At 35.1% G+C, this 19,941-nt stretch overlaps 1 protein-coding gene across 1 annotated transcript in view; it reads left to right on the top strand.

Moving 5' to 3' along the window:
• Positions 1–4,527, top strand: part of LOC142355777 (uncharacterized) — a 38,199-nt gene extending 33,672 nt beyond the window's left edge. The window contains exon 5 of the mRNA XM_075407835.1: positions 4,198–4,527. Coding sequence (XP_075263950.1) covers positions 4,198–4,436 — 239 coding nt within the window. The 3' untranslated portion in view covers positions 4,437–4,527. The remainder of the gene's footprint in view (positions 1–4,197) is intronic.
• Positions 4,528–19,941: the final 15,414 nt, after the last annotated feature.

The raw sequence follows: 19,941 nt of genomic DNA, 5'->3' as shown, positions 1-19,941 counted from the left end.
AATGTAAATTTCAATAACCTGCGGATTTGTAAAAAAAAAGTGCATTCGCAAGCAAATGTAAATTTCAATAACCTGCGGATTTGTAAAAAAAAAGTGCATTCGCAAGCAAATGTAAATTTCAATAACCTGCGGATTTGTAAAAAAAAGTGCATTCGCAAGCAAATGTAAATTTCAATAACCTGCGGATTTGTAAAAAAAAAGTGCATTCGCAAGCAAATGTAAATTTCAATAACCTGCGGATTTGTAAAAAAAAGTGCATTCGCAAGCAAATGTAAATTTCAATAACCTGCGGATTTGTAAAAAAAAAGTGCATTCGCAAGCAAATGTAAATTTCAATAACCTGCGGATTTGTAAAAAAAAAGTGCATTCGCAAGCAAATGTAAATTTCAATAACCTGCGGATTTGTAAAAAAAAGTGCATTCGCAAGCAAATGTAAATTTCAATAACCTGCGGATTTGTAAAAAAAAAGTGCATTCGCAAGCAAATGTAAATTTCAATAACCTGCGGATTTGTAAAAAAAAAGTGCATTCGCAAGCAAATGTAAATTTCAATAACCTGCGGATTTGTAAAAAAAAAGTGCATTCGCAAGCAAATGTAAATTTCAATAACCTGCGGATTTGTAAAAAAAAAGTGCATTCGCAAGCAAATGTAAATTTCAATAACCTGCGGATTTGTAAAAAAAAAGTGCATTCGCAAGCAAATGTAAATTTCAATAACCTGCGGATTTGTAAAAAAAAAGTGCATTCGCAAGCAAATGTAAATTTCAATAACCTGCGGATTTGTAAAAAAAAGTGCATTCGCAAGCAAATGTAAATTTCAATAACCTGCGGATATGATAACGCGCCTATGATACAATAAGTATCAGGGTTCAATTTCCTTTCCAGAACATTAATCAGGTCTTTAGTCCTGTCTTTGATTATCGATTGAAAGGACCTAAGAGTAGTGGCATTTTCGGACGAGACGGATTTGAAACAATCGTTGCTGTTTGTTCCTTGTTGTGGTTGTTGTTGGCGTACTGACCCGAGAGCGTCCACACTAACATTTGTTTCAATGGTACTTTTTGCTCTGTTGTGTCGATGTAAAACATGACACTTTCGTAGACAAGATCAACATTCTTGAGAAACAATAATTGATGTCAAAAAGAGGTGAAGACACTCTCTCTAAAGTGCTGAAAAAAACTGAAAAAAGAATTGTAAACGATGCGCCAAAAGATGTGAAGACTCTCATTGGAATTCAACTGCGTAACCCGTTGCCTATTTTGTTGCCGTATAGTAAATTGTCCAAAACAAGACGTCAAATTAGAGAAAAGCATAACATTTATCATAAGATGCGTGGGTCTGTAACCAACTAAAAAAGTTGGGCAATTTCAAAACAGTGTTTACTCCGGAACTTTTCCTTCGGACAAACTTAGGAAAACGATCAAAAGATCGGGAAAAAATAATCAAGGCGACCATCGAAACTTCATTAGAAACTGCATAAGCTCACAAAATTTGTATTATGCGTTAAAAAAATAAAGGCATATGTACGCGTAACTCAGGTTTTTGTTCAATTGTCTTTATTTTAATACTGCTTTTATAGCTGATACCTTAGGGTATATTAAATTTATACAAAAGTTTTTTAAAGGAATTGCTATTTTTTAAAGATAAACTCTTTTTCCATACGAAAACAGCTGTATATATTTTAATTATTCTCAACTGGATGAAAATCAGAAATTGTTAGGAAAATAAATAGGATATGTTCAAATTAGCTATGTTTACAATGAGTATATGAGAGAAAAGCAATATTACTGTTTTTCAGTAGCGTCGCCAAACATGAGCTCTCTTGTACCGAAAACAAAAGTTTTGCCACAGTTTACAAAAAGGTAGAAACTTAAGCTAAAAATTTTACAATGCTACAATCAAAATGTTTTAATTGTTGATTATTTCGATAATTATCTATTCTAAGTTGCGCATCAGTATTGATGAGTTCTTTGTTTTATAAACAATGAGCTTCAAATAAATAAAACATATACCACAGAAAATTTTTAATAAGAAATTGTTCTCAAGTATGTATATAAAGCAATTAGTTGATAGAACTAGTTTACATACACACTTGAAAAGAAATCAAAAAGCTTTTACGCCTAGCCGCGGGATGCCTTTGGGAAGCAGTGTAATTTTGCTCGAGGAATTAACAACAAAAAGTAGAGTTATATACCACAACGATGCTATGCCTAACTTATAAAAGACAATTAATGAGTTAATCAACAATTAGCCCCTTTCTGTTTGTTCAATGTTTCAATTTATGCTTTCTATTAATATACGAAAAAAGATTAAACCGAAATATCTCCATCATGTGTGCTTCTGTTTCAATTTACGGCGTCATTACTGCCAAATTTTTAACGGTTCGACAAAGAAGAAACAGCAAGTGTTTTTTTGTTGAAAAACTTGTGGTTAAGTTGTTCACATTGCTCGGCAACTTGATGACAAGCTTGAAATTTACTTATACTAACATTGTTGTGAAAGGCTTCCAATTGATATTTTATTTAACCTCCAACGGAGCTTAAATTAGCTATTGTGGCTTAGTTTGTCTTCATGTTATTATTTTTTGAAAAACCTTACTTGACTGTTTTAAAGTTTTCACTTCATTTCCTTGTTTCGAGGTTGACAAGATCTAACCACTATAAACACATGTCTGTATCCATACCGAGAACCCGATTCAGGACCGGATGAATATTTTGCAGCAGTTTGTAGATTTTTGCAGAGAAGTGGTTAGCTTCCAAAATCTGACAGAAAAATGATAATCTTGGAAGAATCTTCTGTGAACTATTTAATCAGGCGCACGTTTGCTCCGGTTGAGCTGCATTTCAATTGTTTGATGATAATATCTGAACGGTTCATTTCATTTTTCAAAATAATTTGTAGTACAGTTGCTTTATTGATTGGAGAAAAAACAATTGAAAAACACAAAACAATGCTTGATAATTGATAAGTGCAGTTTACGTGTTTATATAGCGCATAGATCACACTGCATGTTTTTCATTTTCGAAATTGTTTTCTGTTTAATTTTTAACCAACCACCTGCAGGCGAATTTATTCTGGCTCTTAAGAAACAAATTGTTAATCATCGCCCCTTTTTTCCTTACTCCATCTTGTGATTTAAATTTGAAAAGTTGCGCAATTAGCGTTATGATGCAGTGCACTTATTTAATGGGATAAACGGATTACATAACAAAATTGCGTGGTAATTTTTTATCTTTTAGGAATCTGATGAAGTTGTTAGTTAGATTGTGGGAATCTGACTGATAAAATTTTACCTTTCAGGAATCTAGCCGAAAAATGGTTATCTTATAGGGATCTGGCATAAAGAAGATTAGATGCCAGATTCTTGGTAGGAATCTGGAAGAAATTTCTGCCAGATGTATCGCCTCGTAAGAATCTGCCGGAATCATCCCGACTTCTATAAGATAACCACCCACTCTCTATTAGGGAATTTATCAAACTTCGCGATCAAGCCAGTTGTATAGCATTTTCGAGAAAGTGGTAACAACCGTGTGGTTATGCTGTCAATCAACTCATCTTTCGATTACTACTAACGATAATAATTTTCATTTTTTAAATCACAGAGTGCAGTGGCTCATCAACTCACATTGACTTGTTTACTGCTGTCTAGGAAAATTACCCAACTTTGAAGCTGTTTAGACCACTACATTTTCCGCCACTATTTTGTCGCCACTTGTCATTTAGCAACACTGGCGAGGATAAAGTGAACAGAAAAATCTATCTTATCCCTAAGAAAGGTTTCTTTTGCCATTGTTTCAAGTTTTTGTATAATTTATATTGTGTTATTTGATGTAGCAGCACTAGATTTTGGTGGCAACAAATTTTATTACCGCATGTCGAATAGAAAGTTTGCCAAAAAGTGTTTTTAGTGTAGTTTTCCTCTAGTGAGCTTAATGCCCACAGTCAACTCAGACTACGACGACGACGGGTATAAAAAGTCATCAAAATTATTATGATTTGTAATGAACTCCTTTGGATTATCATTTTTGAATTTTCATATTGTTATACTGAATATTTTTTAAAAAATTTTCAATGATTTCTACTGAATCATAGAAACTATATTTAGGCATTAAACATGTTTTCAATCTTCTTTTTTCACTCGTTATGACTATGTCCGATCCACAATTGATGATATGATAGCGGTTGATTGGCTTTTCAGACGCCAACTCGTGTCTGGGTGATGGGGGATCCCCAGTGTACCAATTCGAGTGTATTGAGGAGAACGGGGTGCAAGTGAGGAGACCCAAGTGTCTCTATGGGATTGTGAAGCCAACTGCAGTTGCACTTAAGGACCAATCAGGAGAATACTTAGGATGCAATGGGGAGGAAATATTCCTCAATGTGACGGATATGCTGCCTCAAATTACACAACTCATTACAACACATATTGCTGTCTGATCATTTGTAATATACCAGTTTCCCGTATTACTCCCATATTTTTCAGCAAATTATTTCAACTGGCCAGGAATTTCAAATTGATCAGAATAGATGATCCAGCTTACCTTTTTCTCTCCTCCTGCATGGGTCCCGAAAAGCTAATTTCAAAATGTGGTCCAAGATTCAATACAGACAAAATCGAATTGAATTCTCTTTTGGCTAGCCAAAAGATTTTGGCAATCCTAGGCCAAAGCTCTTTTAATTTCGAGTACTTTGTGGCAGACTAAACAAACTTTGTCAACGTACCTAGGTCTAGACCGAATAGAAGTTATGCATGCTCTGCGGTCGACAGAAATTGCGCAAAAGAAATTCAAATTGTCAGAGTAAAAATACAACATTAGCTGCTTATTTAACTTCATCAGGTTTATTTCATCTAATTTGAGCAGAATAAAAACTCAGTATTTTAAGCGGCTGAGCACAAATGGAGGCAACTTGCTGCTGTAAAGGAAACTACAATTGAACCTTATTTGAACTTATTGAACTTATTTTTTAAACCAATTCGTCCGCGCTAAGGCGGTTTGTTGTAAGGCCCATTTTGCGGCAAATATAGGCCCGATGGCCTCGTTACGGCCAGACACTATTTTTGCGATATTTTGAACTGAAAACTATGACCCCCTTGTTTTTTAGGAGGAAAAATTAGATTTAGCAGGGACAGTAAATATTCAATCTAAAATACTATTTTCTCCTGTAACATACAGGGTTTCTATCATTATGCACTTCACAGATGGCAATCAATAAAAGCTCTGACTGGAGGATTTTGACCTCGTTTAAAAGACAACTACCACATCCCACTAGAACAAACGTGCTCGTAAAGCCCACATTGGCAACGAATGTTTAGGACAGTTCAAGGAAAATTATAGAACCAGATGAAAACGAACATAAAATTCATGCCAATTATGAATGTGAAGAAGAATTTTAAGATTGAAGAAACCCATATAACATGTTTTAAAAAAGTCATGACTCCGCAGAGGTATTACCCAAAATTTCTCCCTTAGTCAAAATCGCTCAAAAAAATAGATACATAAAATGAACAAAAATTAGGAGACAAGCTTTGTATCTTATTTTTCGCAAAATAGAAGCCGCCATTTTTTTGAAATGTGAAATTCTGTAAAACAGTAAAATAGGCGAAAAGTCTTGTAGCACGTTTTCGCTCATTCTGGGTACCTACTTTTTGCATCAAATGTATCTCTAATCTGCAATTGAGCCTAAATAAACGTGCGTTTTTGAGCCTGCAGACGTGACTTTTAAAACATTATTATTGAGCATGAAAAAAATTTGAAGCTTTATTAATTGAGAATCCAAACGTTATTTAAAGCTTTTAAAGTGATTTAAAGATAGAATTAATGACATGACAAAAATATTTTTGTTTTGAACTGTGGTTGTTGTTGTCGTTGTTTGGTGGATGGAGACCCATGGAGATGCAGTTTGCTGTAGTGAGGGAGACCTCAGAGGATACAAACTTTTCACACAGTCGTCATGACTACTACTTAGACAGTTCGTCATGACTACTACTCACAGGACTACTAAAACTGAGTGTTCAGACTACTCACAGGCCTTCTCATATGTAACATAAAACCTTTTCTTTTCCACTACCATTGCTGCAGATACACCACCACGACGGAATCTTTAGAACATCACAAAGGAAAAGACAACTCATGGGCAAAGAAAGAATTATTTAAAACGCGATTTATATTTTAATAGTATCGTATCAACTGAAACTTCCAACTTAATGTTTACATTGAATTATTATTGTTTAAAAACTGCTTTTGATAGATGGCATAACTAATATCTTAATTTCTTCATCTGAGATTAATATTTTTGGGAAATTTTTATGAAAAGAGAGCAGAATTGAGGGATTTTCCAGAAAAAATGAAAGTATTTTTGAGTCTTTAAAAAACGCAAAAAAAACTAACAGATACCAATAAACCTGTAAATAAGCGCAACAAAATTTTGATTAAAAAATTAAAAGACATCTATAACAGTCGAAGAAAGAGTTAGAAATCTGTAAACCAGTGAATAAACAAAAAATACGCTTAATTGATTTAATCCAATTAATGAATGCAATTAGGAATCACTCATCAGAATAAAATTTGCAAAAACAAGAAACAGTAATCAATTTACGTGTGTTTTTATCTTATCGAAATCTCGCTCTGTCCGATTTTAATCAGTTATGGACGAACTAAAAGAACTTGCTACAAGAAAAACCATCGTTTTATAGGTCGAATCATTAACGAAATTGACGAACAATATCAGTTACTGATAATTGTTCCAGTATCCTAAATTGAACCTGCAGATTTAGGAAAATAAGGTATTCGTTAAATTTTTATAAAATAATATCAAAATAATGATAAATGAACAAATAAACGTCTGAAAAACAGTCAATTGGTACAATATGCTTTTTTTAAAACTTGTAACCCACTTTTATTCACTTAATTAGTGTCAATAAATAAAGCTTTAAGCGACTATTTAAAATTATTTAAAATTCAATTTAATTTTAGTACTATTTTATCAAATAAAACTTCCCTTTTAATGTTTATACTGAACTGTTAATGTTTATAAACTGCCTTTGATAGATGGCATAAAAGAATATGTTAAAATCTTCTTCTGAGTTAGATCTGTTTATAAAGAGAGAGAGAGAGAGAGAGCAGCTTGGAGCGATTTTTCATAAAATTTGAAAGTTTTTCTAAATCTGTAAAAAAGACGCAAAAAACTAATAGACACCTACAAATCTCTAAATAGGCGCAACAAAAAATTGAGTCGAAAACTAATAGACACCTGTAAACTGCTATAAAGACGCAAAAGGTAGTCGCGGAATGGAGAGATTTTCCAGATAGACAAAAAATTGAATAATGCTAATTTAATTACTTCATTTAAGGAATGCAATTGAGAATCACTCATGAGAATAAATTTAGCAAAAAAACAGTAATCAATTTACATGTGGTTTTTTCTCATCGAAATTGCCCTCTGTCCGATCTTATTTTGTTATGGTCGAACAAGAGGAGCTAAGAACTTGCTAGAAAAAGAAAAACCTTCGACGAAGAAGGTTAATACAAGCGTCGGATTACTGATACAATCTATCCGATATAAAGAGCATGTGGCACGTTTCCACGCTGAGAGAAGAAATTTTACGTGAAAGTAATTGAAAAAGCTAGGTATAAATTTTGAGTTCCTAGCCTTTGGAAATTTACCCGTAAGTTCTTTTTCTGGGATCTGTAGCGTGAGCTTTTAGTTTTTTCTCCGTAGATTGTCTCACACTATGGTCGGATCTGAGCCTGGCATAAATTGCCTAATCATTTGATCTCTTTCTTTCCTCGTACTTTGCGAGGTCGCCGTTCCTAATGTGAATTTTGACTTGGCCTGGTTAACATTTTTATGGTTCTAGCAGTCAATTCAATGGGTAAACCCGGCAGTAACCCTTGAAATGATACTCCTGGGTGTGTTTTGGCTCTATTTTGTTGGGTCAACTTTTTGGAGATTGCAGTTTGTGCAGATTCTTTCGCTCTCTGGTTTGGTTGGATCTTGTCATTCAAGTATAGACAGTGGCTGTCCGGTTGAGGTTCCTCATTATGACTAATTGTCGCGTCTTTGATCAGGCTCGCTTTTCTCCAAGTGCGATCTCATCATTTCTGTAGTAAAAGTTTTTCCACTTTTCACCTGGTACCGGTTGCTAACTGTTAACCGTCTTCGAATCTGAACAACAAGTTGTAGCAATATCACAATCCTGTCCTCAAATTTCATGTGAAGTGGCTAACATTTTAAGAGCCATTTTATGAGAACTTCTAAAAGGCGCATAAATTGGAGATAAATTTCAATTAGTTGTTTGATATATTCCACTCATTGAGCGTGTTTTTAGTTAATATTCACGTTTTTCATTACATTAAGTTTTTGTTTTTTAAACGGAACAACCAACATTTGATGGTATGGATCAAGCATTCACCTAGATCTATTTCCCGACTGTCCTTTACGTGTGCTTCAATTATATTAACATTTTGAGTCTTACAAGAGTTTTGGAGCTTGTTGCTGATTAAACTTATTAGTTGATCAATTTTTATAAATCTTGGTGCCCAGTGGTTATTGATATATGTCTCAATGAAACCGATAACTTAGGCACTGGTGGTCCGCGTATAGACTTCTGCATTAAGAGGTCTACATAACCTATTTAACGCAATCAATATTTACATTTCCTCATTTTAAATATCGAGTACTGGTCCAGTGAACTGCAGTTTAATTTCATCCTTTGCTTGATGACATTTAATGAGTAGTTTGAGTTTGCATTTAGGGATAAACTTCTTTAAGCTCTTTTCCAAAGAACTTTAAGGACTACATTCAGCAGCTTTAGTAAGTACGTCCTTTTTCATCTAAGGACATCGTCCCTTTGCTTGGAATTCCACCATCCCCAACTCCAGAGGTGAGCCAAGTGAATTGATCTGTCTTTAGAGTATCGCGATCCAAACGACCACGCACATGCCTTCATGTCTGAGCTGCAAATCGCACCAATGGGAGTGTCAATATTTGGACAGCTGCTTAAACCGCTCCTCGTTTTTTGCAATCATAGAGTCTCTAATCGTCTCCTTCGTTGCTGCATCTCTTTGTCGCTGAGCTCATTGTAGGAAAGAAGTCTTCATTGAATATATAATCTGGTCTTCAGAGATCTTATAAAGCCTCTCTCCATAGTTGGGATTTTGTAGTTTCTATTTTTCGACAAATGTGACGTCTAATTGCTCCCGAATAAAATGCCTGGATCAGAAGAAACTCTGATCTTTGGGGGATCGAAATTCCGGCAGCTTGAGCTTGGAATATTTACATACTTGATATATTGAGAAGTACGTTTGAATTAACTGCTTTGAATTAGTTTCGAGTATTGTAGTTGACAGTGTCTGAATTGATTTCTTTTTGGCTAAGAAGAGTAATAGCGTTAAGTGAGTAGAACAGTGAAGTGAAATTATTTTTAGAAGTCTACAACACATTGCAAGGCAAGTTAACATTGCGCAAGAGTTTGGAAGAAAACAGTATTGAATTTTGCATCTGTTCGGTCTGCAATGCTAAAGATTTGTTCAACACGCTTCTCGGTTTTCCTGTATGGATGGATCACCCAAATATCTCTCTGTCGGTTCAAGTTAGCAACAAATGAATTGCGTTGTTTTTGTCATGTTGTCTACTAACTGAATTTGGTATGGTTTTAGCCTATGATAGTATAAATTCTTTGTCGTAGCAAGATAATAGCTCTCGGTCAAGTAGGATGCAGAAAAATGTATTGGAATAATCCCAAGTTTGATCCTACAATATTTTGCACGTTTAATTCAAAGGACATTAGACAAGCAATCGAACAACTATTTCGGGTTGGATAAAACTTAATAGCTCTTTTTGTTTGTAAGACTTAATAATAACGCGTGGTTATAACAGTCAATTTTTTCCATTCAAGCAGTTTTCGAATTACTCCACACATGAGTCCACGACTAAAAATCCAACTCAAATACAATTAAATCTGTTCCTACTGATTCACGTGTCCTGATGCCCTCAAAAAATGTCCAGCAGGTGCTTGTTTGCTGTTCAGGAACGCATAATGGAACTTAAGTCATCGAACTTGACCTTTATGATTAGTTGATTATCAAAATGGGTAATATCTAATTTTAAGCTATCAAATTGCAGTTGATGTTATTCTGTCAATTTATATTTTTTGCCTTTTTCAAATAATGTTATATCCGGGAAACATAGTTTCGTTGAGTTCTGAAAAATTTAATGACGTGATTGATGGAACCCATGCAGGAGCCAGCTTGATGGAAATTATATGGTGTCTGGAGATGCAATATTGCCCAAGTTTATGTGAGCAATGGCTAAATTCTGGAATTTGAAACATAACCACCTGGCAAGAATATGTCACTATGCCGCCAATTCTATAAATTGAGCAGAGTCCACGTTTGCGAGCACGAGTGGCGACATTTTGTCACCACTTCTCGCGTGGTAGAAATATGCTCATCCAATGCAAATAGATAGGAAATAACCGATCGTGGATATCAGTGGCGATACTCTCAATTTTGAGTAAATTTGCAATGGTTTACCTCACTGTCACTTGTCCGCGAAAGCCTATAACGCCCAATCTTAAAAGATGAGGGCAGTGGACAACTTTAGCAAGAAAATCTGCTTGCTCAAAATGTAGGATTGGCGACGTAATGTTTTTAATTTGGCTCATAGACACTTAAACGGAGTCTTCGGTAGCATCATTCTCAAAGTTCTGTCGATCGGTAACATGAAACAGGCGGACAAATCTTTCCAATGTTCTTTTGTTGTTCATGGCGTAATAATAATTATATTATCTGAAAAAAAATGTTCAATGTCTTGAGACGAGAGGCTGCAACACATTGCTCATTGATATTCAGCTGTCAAGTCCGATCAACCCTAGAATCCAGTTTTGAAACTGTATGTCCGAGTACAATCATTTCGTACTATTTTATAGTTACATACTTCAGCAGTTTCTAGTTTCAGTTTGAGTAAGTGAAATCAAACATACCAGGATCAGGCCTGTCTTTTACTTGATTTCGCGACGGCTTTTTAAATGTTTTCCTTTAATTCTTCAATGTTCGGCTATTGGTAATTATTTTTGTGAATAGTTTTGCTCAAAACCTTTGAGTTATCTTTTAGTTTGCTAGAATGATGCTATTTCACCGTGATTAAGATTGATGAAATAAAAGTTTAATTTATTAGATTCTAACAAAAGGACGATTTTGGCTCTCAAGGACTTTACATTAGACTTGAAAACCTTCTTCTAAAATCAACTTTGACTAGACAAACGTTTACTGGAAAACCAATTGTTAACATACTCTTATTATCTTTTGTCTGCTGAATCAAGCGCAATCTAATTTTTGGTAAACCGTCTCTACCAAGCAGTGGTTTATGATCACTTTAACACTATTACTTTGCTGAATGCTTTTTTCCTTCGAGTTAACTCTACAGTGCAATACTTGAGCATAGAATTCTGTGGGGCTCGATAGCAAATATTTTAGACTCTGCCTTTATTGACGATTCTATCTAACAAATTCGCATGTGGATAGGGCTTTGCTTGCCATTGACTCATGTGTAACAGTTGATAGACTACCCAGATTTTCCAAAAAAATCTCTGCTGATAACTCCAAAAGTTAATTTTAATCTTTTCAGCAGTACTTACAGGTGATCACGTATATATCTCCCCGGCTTTATGAGGATCAGATATCATAGTTTTAAAATTCTTCAAACTGTGAACTATTGCGTGTCCCATAAAGTTGAAATAAGCGAACGTTTCAAAAACCTTAGGTTAGAGTTCAAAGGTGAAAGTTCAAATTTAAAACATGAAGAAAAAATTGATGAATGAAAACTTAATGGAGAAAACGTTGACATTCAAATGAGCACATTGAGGCTCAATTGCATGTTTTTGGCGTTTTTTGAACGTTCGCTTATTTCAATTTTATGGGACAGATTATAGAAAACGAATTTGACTGAAACTCAGCCACTCGCTGATTCGAATACTCAGCGTACTGTTTTGGACATGGTCTTGTACTTCTTTTCCGTTCTTTAAACCGATCTAGCTAAAAACAATTGCAAATTGGTTTTTTATTTTCTGCATGATTGACTAATTGCCGGCCAATAAGGATTATGAACCTTACCAATTGGGATTCATATTTTTGTCAACTTGTTCCGGATTCTTGTTTGCTCTTCAAGAAGGGTTTCTAAAACTTGAGCTAAGGCATTACACTTGATCTCTATGTTTAGTTGAGGATCAAAATGAGCGTTTTCTAATAATTTAGCCATATCTGTTCTGATGCTGTCTAAATGCAACTGATGTTGCCTTGTCAATTCACGCTTGAGGCCTTCATTAAATAGCTTAGTTGTGTCAGTTTTGGGTCAAATGTAGTGAAGTGACGGACGGAACTCATGAAAAGTGATTATATATATATATATATATATATATATATATATATATATATATATATATATATATATATATAATGTATAATTTTACAATTACGCACACACGCACGCACGCACGCACACACACACACACACACACACACACACACACAAACACTAAGACGTGTTCTGAGCTTACCTTTTAATAGGATACTTCTAGAACTGTCATATGGTCGTCTCAAGAATAGTAATAGACTTAAGGCTTACCTGACTAATTAAAGTTCTATGACTCTAGTCTGTTACTCTTCGATGGGAGTACTAGTGGATAGAGCACGGGCCCCAATGCTGCTATCTAGACTTGGTCTTAAATATATTTCACGAGAGGAGTAGAGAGAGATTCATATACTTTATTGTTATATCAGGTCTGACTCTGAAGGAACCAACTAAAGAGTGAAAGGAAAGGTTTTATCATATCTCTAAAAGGGAAAATAATAAATATAATTTTATCCAATCAGAAAAGAGTATTTGAGTTTTAATAAATAATTTATTCTTTTTTGAGTAAATAGTTTTTTCAAGTTTTATTTCTGGATGTCAATCAAGATTGACTCCATCTTTCCGGGTTGGTGAGTTTTTGAAAGTTTTGTATCCTGTAGAGTTTGCTCTTCTACTTTTCTTTTCTAGTAGAATAATTTGTTGTTGTAGGTAGATTCGTATTCGCATGCAGGGTTGTAGTCGTTGGGTCGTTGTAGGCAGGTCAGCTACTCAAAGACATTCTTTGAAGATCAACAACCACTAACGTATCAATTCCATGAACCATCAGAGTTCCAATGGTTCCCACAAGCGGCGGCTGCCGATGATCCAGTGGTGTGTTGCTGTTCTGTCCTTGTAGTTGTGTAGTGACTTACCTGACTTACCCGAAGTTTCTTAGTTTAAATTGTTAGGGGTGAGTTGTGAATTAAATCGAAAAATATTATAGTGTTACTTGGTAGATGTGTAGGTGAGATTAGGTATTTATTAACAAGTCTATCATGAATGGTTCTCAAGTTTCTTGTTAACTATACATTCAATTATTTTTGTAACACTTTTTACATGTATACATGTGTCCCTTCCGGTGGGAAAAGGAAAAGCTCTGCTTTATTCATGTTAAATTCGTTCACAATTTTTCTTGGTGAATCAACTGTTAGATGTGAGTATGTGAAAATCCAATGTCCCTTAATTAATTGTACAACAGTTTTACCTTCTAAATTATTGTTACAAACACCTGATTCTTATGAGGTTAAATTTTGTTATGTAACGTGATCGGCAAGTATCGTGTACATTTGTTTACAGTTCTCGGCTACAATCAGTAGAGGTGAAAGACTCGAGAATTTTCACAGGTGTTTCACTTTTCATTGTGAGATGTTAATTTTCTATATGGAGGGGAATCAGTGTTCTCAAACACTGGGTGACATTTATTTCTTTCCTTTTAAAGGTTAACTACTAGAAGTTTTTGTTCACTTTTTGAACAGTGGGATGGAAGGAGAAAATGTGTACCTCGAAGCTGGTCGGTTCATTTCTGTTTTACATCAGAAATGGTTTACTATCTACTTCCATGAGTATTGGCTGTTACTCACGATAGTGTGTTCTAACATTGTATTGTGAAATTTTCGAATTGAGGTCAACGTTGCAAATTTTTGCGTTGCTATATCTTTCCGTTTATGTCTTTACTAGTTAGTTCACTCATAAACTGTTTTTGTGATAACGCTTTATAGGTGTATTATGAATAGTAATACCATATTAGTCGAAATCGGATCGTTAAAATTCATCCAGGTGCATGTTTCGTGGTAATACGTGTCTTTACATTTTGGCATGTATGAAATTCTTAACTTATTTAATTGCATGTTTAATTACATGTGGGTGTCATTTGAGTCGTTTAATTACATACAGTACAGTTGTCATTACATATATTGCATTGAAATTGTTGAGGTAATTTATTCCAGAATTGTGTTCCGTTTTAGTGCTTAAAAGGAATAATAATGTGGGGTAATAGAATATATTCACACTAATCTATAATTCAGGTGGTTTATTATTTCCTAATCTATATCCCTGAGTTGTTTGTCTCAAGTGCAGTTGAAATTGTTGGTCCAAGGTGTATTGGTATTTTGTAGTGCGGTGGCACTTCTTGTAGTGCGGTGGCACATCGTGTAGTGCGGTGGCACTTCATTATTATTTAAAACAGGTGAAGCAGTCAAGCTTTTATTAAGCTATGGAATTATTACAAACTATGGGATTAAACTATGGAATGATGACAAACTAATTAATGTTTAGGACAGAATAGTGAGTGACATTTACTGATAACTTTATCAAGACATTATAAAAGGTGAAAAGATAAAAAAAAGATGTGATACAAAAGTGAAACAGTTTAAATCAGAGATACAAAAGTGAAACATATTAATGAATGGAAGGCGGAACAGTTTAATGTTTATAGGTCGGTGCGCTGAGATAGATTGATGAGATAGTTTAAATCATCTTTGTTTGTTGCGGGTATTTAGGCAGCTGTTTGAGTTCTTCAAACTCTTTGACGAACTCTTTGTTTTGCGATAGAAAATATGCTGGCGCATGGTGCAGTAGGTTCGGGATTTTGTGTGGTACCGTTGCTTTGACAGCTTTTTGTACTTCTATTTCCTGATCCGTCGGTCGTCGGGATCCTATATATTCTATGAACTTCTTTACTGGTTTCGCTTGAACGCTTCTATAAATGTGATTTGTATGGTAGTTCTCTGCTGGTTCAAGCACTTCAATTGGTACTATAAGAGGTCTTTCGGGGTTCTCGATGGGTTGGAAATTATAATATTTTTTCACGGGGTCAAAATTTCTCAAGGTGCCTTTCATGTATTTATCCTTAATAATATATGCAAATTTCATGTAATAAGGTGAAGTCATTTGGTCGTTTACATATATAAAATTTTCATGTGGGAGGTTGTCTCGTAGGTAAGCATAATAAACTATTATATGTATTAGCTTTGTTTCATGTACTTTAAAATTATTACATTGTACATCTTTGGGGGTGGGGTGTAGAAAATTAAAACTTAAATGGAACATTTCATGAGTATATGCTTTAAATGCGTTTACATCCTGTGAAGCTTTTGCAGTTACATGATCCGTGGAGGGGTGACGGGGTAAGGTGAATTTATAATTATAACGATATAGAAAGTTCTCCGTCAGACTGTAAAACTGCTTCAGTTGGGGGTATCGTTGGTGATGAACGACGTCTCTCCCCATATTTCGTGTGCTGGTTTTGATTGTTTTCACTGTTTCGCAGGGAATTGGTGGGCTGAATTCGGGAATGCGATGCTGCTGTGAGTGGAATTCCTCAATACGAAAATGGTGTAGTTTTTTTCGTATTGGATATTTGACCAGTTAAGGAAGGATAGGAGCGGGTTATACTGCTCGTTATCTGGGTCCGCGTACAGTCGGGGATCATCATTTTTGAACCATATGGTCTCGCTGACGCGTGTGCTAGGTGAGTGCTCGTAGGGGCTGATATGGAAAAAACTTTTAGGGTTAGTACTTCGTGGTGGGACTGCGTGTGGAAATCTCAGGTTATTCAGGCGAGTGTTTGAGATCTCTCCCCGTTGAACTAGGTTATAATGCTTAAAGATGGGGTTTACATGATGGGGTTATAATGCTTAATGATGGGGTGTCGTGCCGTTTAGTTCTGTGGGTGGTTCTGGCATTGGTTCTGGCATTGGTGCAGGCATGGGAGGATTGAAAGTGGCTGGAGGCTGGTATACTGGATATTGGCTGTCAGTATTATACGGGTTAGTGAAATAAACTTGTTGCGTTGTTGGTGTTGCTATAGGTGATGCATGTATTTGATTATACTGATAGGAAAAGTTTGCTATGGGTTGGTGGTTGGGGTGATAATTGACTTGTTGTTGGTGGGTTTGTTTTGCTGGTGCAGCGATCTGTTTCCTCTTCTCCGAGAGTGAGTTATACCGTTCTTGTCCGTAGGTGTTATCAACGTGGTTAACAAGACTCTTCAGTTTCTGTTCCTGCCCGGATGGTGGTCGCTCAGACGGAGGTCGCTCAGACGGTCTCGGTGACTGTGGTCTTGTGCTGGTTTGTACTGCAGTATCCATCGTAGTGGATTCGACAACTGTTGCAGCTGAGCTCGGACTTGGTGCTCCTGAGCTTATTTCTCCCTCTTCCACGGAGTAGTTTAGTGGAGAGTCTGGTTGGAATTCGCACTCTGATGACATACTAAAACAAATCTAGATAAAGTTGTTGTAGATATTATAATCATTTTAATAAATCTTTTTAAATATGAGGTTATACCTACAGGTTATTGTATTAGTAGTAGGTGATTACTATAGGTTTGTGATGCTACATATTACAAGTATTACTACATATTAACAACGCTGGTGATATATATTAGTGATGCTAACGATGTGATATTTCTGAATGGGTGCATGTGTGAATAAACTTTCATAATCAGTTAGGTGAATAATCAGTGAAGTGAATAAGTATTAGGGTGAATAATCAGTTAGAACAGATTATAGAAAGGAAAGAATAGGAAGTAGAAAGGTTATACACTGAAAGGTTATACTCAGTAGAGATGGAGTATAGGTTAAAAATGACAGCGAAGAGAATCATCTTAATGAGTCAAGTGATATGGTTGGAATTGTTTAATTTATTAATACCGTATTAAATTTCATAATTAGTGATGGATTGTGAGTCTGAATAGGTGACTTCATTAGTGTGAGATCTACCTTCCTCATCCAACATATCCATGGTTATATTCAATGGATTTACATTTTCATTGACTTTTAAATGTTGCAAATCCAATGGTGGTGGGTTTTGGATTTCAAGTAATTTAACAGAAGGAATTAAATGCTTTGGTGTTTCGTCTTTTTGAGCAGTTTCGTAATTTTGTCTTTTATCGAATAACTCAGGTGCACTTGGAGTTTGATATGGCGTTGGTGTTATTAATGGAGGTGGTGGTAATAGTGGAGGTATTTTTGGTAATGGTTGATCTCGGATTGATCCTTTGTCGTGTATTGTTGCTAATAGTTCTTTCTGTAAAAGTTCGAGGCTTGATTTTGGCGTTGGAATACTGGGTTTATTTTTGTGATTAGTATTCTTAAATTGTATGCCTTTCTTTGATCGTCTAATTGTTGCGTTATACTGTTTGTAGTTAGTATCAACATATATATCCTTGTCATCATCGATCACAAATGGTGATTCAATTATCTGAATATCTGATTTAGTCCTTGTTTGGTGTTTCATTGTGTCTTTTAGTTTGTTCTTTTCTGTGTTATTATTCTATGTTTCGTGGCTATTATTATCATCATCTGACGAATTATCTGAATCTTGTGCTTCGGCAATCAATTGTGTTAGTGTGTGTGAAAATGTTCAAAATATTCCGGATAAAAGAATTCGTGTAAGACTTACTTGTTTACCAATAGCTTTGTGAATTGCAAAGGCGTTGTAAAAATTAATTATTACATTAAATATAATTAGTAAAAAGTTTCCCATGGCATAGAGAATGGCTATTTTTTCGAGTATATACAATGGCCAACCAAATACGGTTTTGATTTGGTGTTTTAGCCCTTTGCCATCGAATTTTTCTTTCCATTTGATGGTGGGCTGGTCTATCTGGAAATTATAACCGTTAATTTTAAGATCTTTTAACCATTTGAGTGAATTTTCATAACGTTTATAGGCGTCTAAAAGTCCTAATTGGTCTATTTCTAGTAATTTTTGTCCATTAGCTGAGGTAGCTTCATGCAGTGGCTCGGATCTGTCTCGGAAATACTCTCGTAACAAATCTCGTTCTCGTTCTTTTATCAGTTGTTCTTTACTAAATATTCCGTTTTCAATTAAACTAGCTCTACTAAAAAGATTATCAACTCTAATTTCTTCAAGTGAAATTGTATGAAGAATCGTTTCAACTTTTATTGGAAAAGGTGTTAGTCTATATCGTACTGTTCCTTTTATATCAATGGAGATGAGTTGATCAAAATTATTATGTGAACAAGGGACTTTTTTAGCCCAGGCGTATGTCTTTCGTGTCAGTTGGTGTACGTATTGTACAACTCCCTTATACAGTATGGGTATTTTATCGTAACAGGTTTTATCATCTGGTACCCATCGTTGTGAGACCTTTTTGGCGCATCTGTACATTTTCTTGACATTTTTACCTTCTTCCTGTACAAATATTGAACGATCTCCTGTTAGTATGTAACCTAGTAGTGGTGTGTCTTTATGTACTTGTATAAGTGCCAGTTGTCTAATGTTTCTGGTTTGTTCGCATAGTTTTGAGTAAAATTCAATGGCTTGTAGACTAAGTTGTGAATAGATTTTTTTACTCATATACAAGTCCATTTGCATTTCTTGGTGTGTTATTTCAATGACAAAACCATAGTAGCAGTAATTGTTGTGGTTTTTGGTTTTATTAGGTTGTTGCGAAATATCTGTATTATTAATTTTTATAAATTTTTTATTATCAAAGGTGTTAATATCTGTATCGTATGGCTTTCCTGTGTTCATTTCAAAGCCATGTTCATAAATTATGAAGAGGTCTTCATATTCGGTTGGGTATAGGTGTTTTGTGGATCCGCAGTAAAATTCTGGTTTACTATTAACTTCAAATCTGGTTGCTATTTGGGTGTTACTGTTAGGAGCTGTTTTGTTCTTGTTTCGTTCATTCAATTTTTGAACTAAGGCCCAGTCGGTGTTTGTTTCTGTCCAATATTTTTCTTTGTATTTTACCATGTATGCATCAAAGCTTAACATTTCAAAGATCTGACAATGTATTTCAGGTTCCCAAACGATTGTTGATTTAGTTAGGGCTGTTGGGTGGCAGTATCCTTTTTCTACATTCATTCGTTTCTAGGTTAAGTGTTAGTGATACTTCGCTTTACGATAAAGTCCAATCAAGAAAATCGAGTCGACTTTGGACTTTTCGTCCTCCTTTGCAATTGGATTGTCTATTTTTAGATGCTGTTGGTATCCAGGATTCGTCTGTGTAATCATATTCTAATCTACCGTACTGTGGTGTTAACGGGTTGATGTATGATAATCTGATTTCTCCTTGTGCTTTTTCTATTCGGTTTTGTAAACTTGGATTATTCAATTAACTAAAAGTTATGTTATAATTTTTAGGTAGATATTTAGTATTTTTGAGGATGCTAATCCGTGCGAGTTCTTTTCTGACCTCATCAGGGTCCAATATCTTTGATCGTTGGGCATCCGAGTTATATTAATTTTGACGACTTGCTCGGATGTAGTCGGTGTGCTGTGAACACCAATGAACAGTTTCTTTTATTGTTCCCTCAACTGCGAAAGCTTTGATTTCTATTGCTTTTGCTCTAGAGAGTAGTTGTACTCCAGTTTTTTCCATTTCGAGATCCATAGGTATAAATGTGCAGGTGCTAATTTAATTAAGTTCATAGTATTTAACATTGCTGACTTCAATAATTTCACAGTCGTAATGTTCGAGAAATATGTCTTGTGGTCCTGTTGGTGGTCCAGTTGAGATCGTGTTATTACTTGGTTTTAAATTTTTATCGATTATTCTTCGTGAGCGTTTGTGTATTTTGTT

Source organism: Convolutriloba macropyga, unplaced genomic scaffold (genome assembly GCF_964194025.1).
Source record: "Convolutriloba macropyga unplaced genomic scaffold, txConMacr16.3 SCAFFOLD_321, whole genome shotgun sequence".
NCBI lineage: Eukaryota > Metazoa > Xenacoelomorpha > Acoela > Convolutidae > Convolutriloba > Convolutriloba macropyga.
Note: the sequence above shows the minus strand (reverse complement) of the source record. Positions and strands in the feature narration are given on the sequence as shown.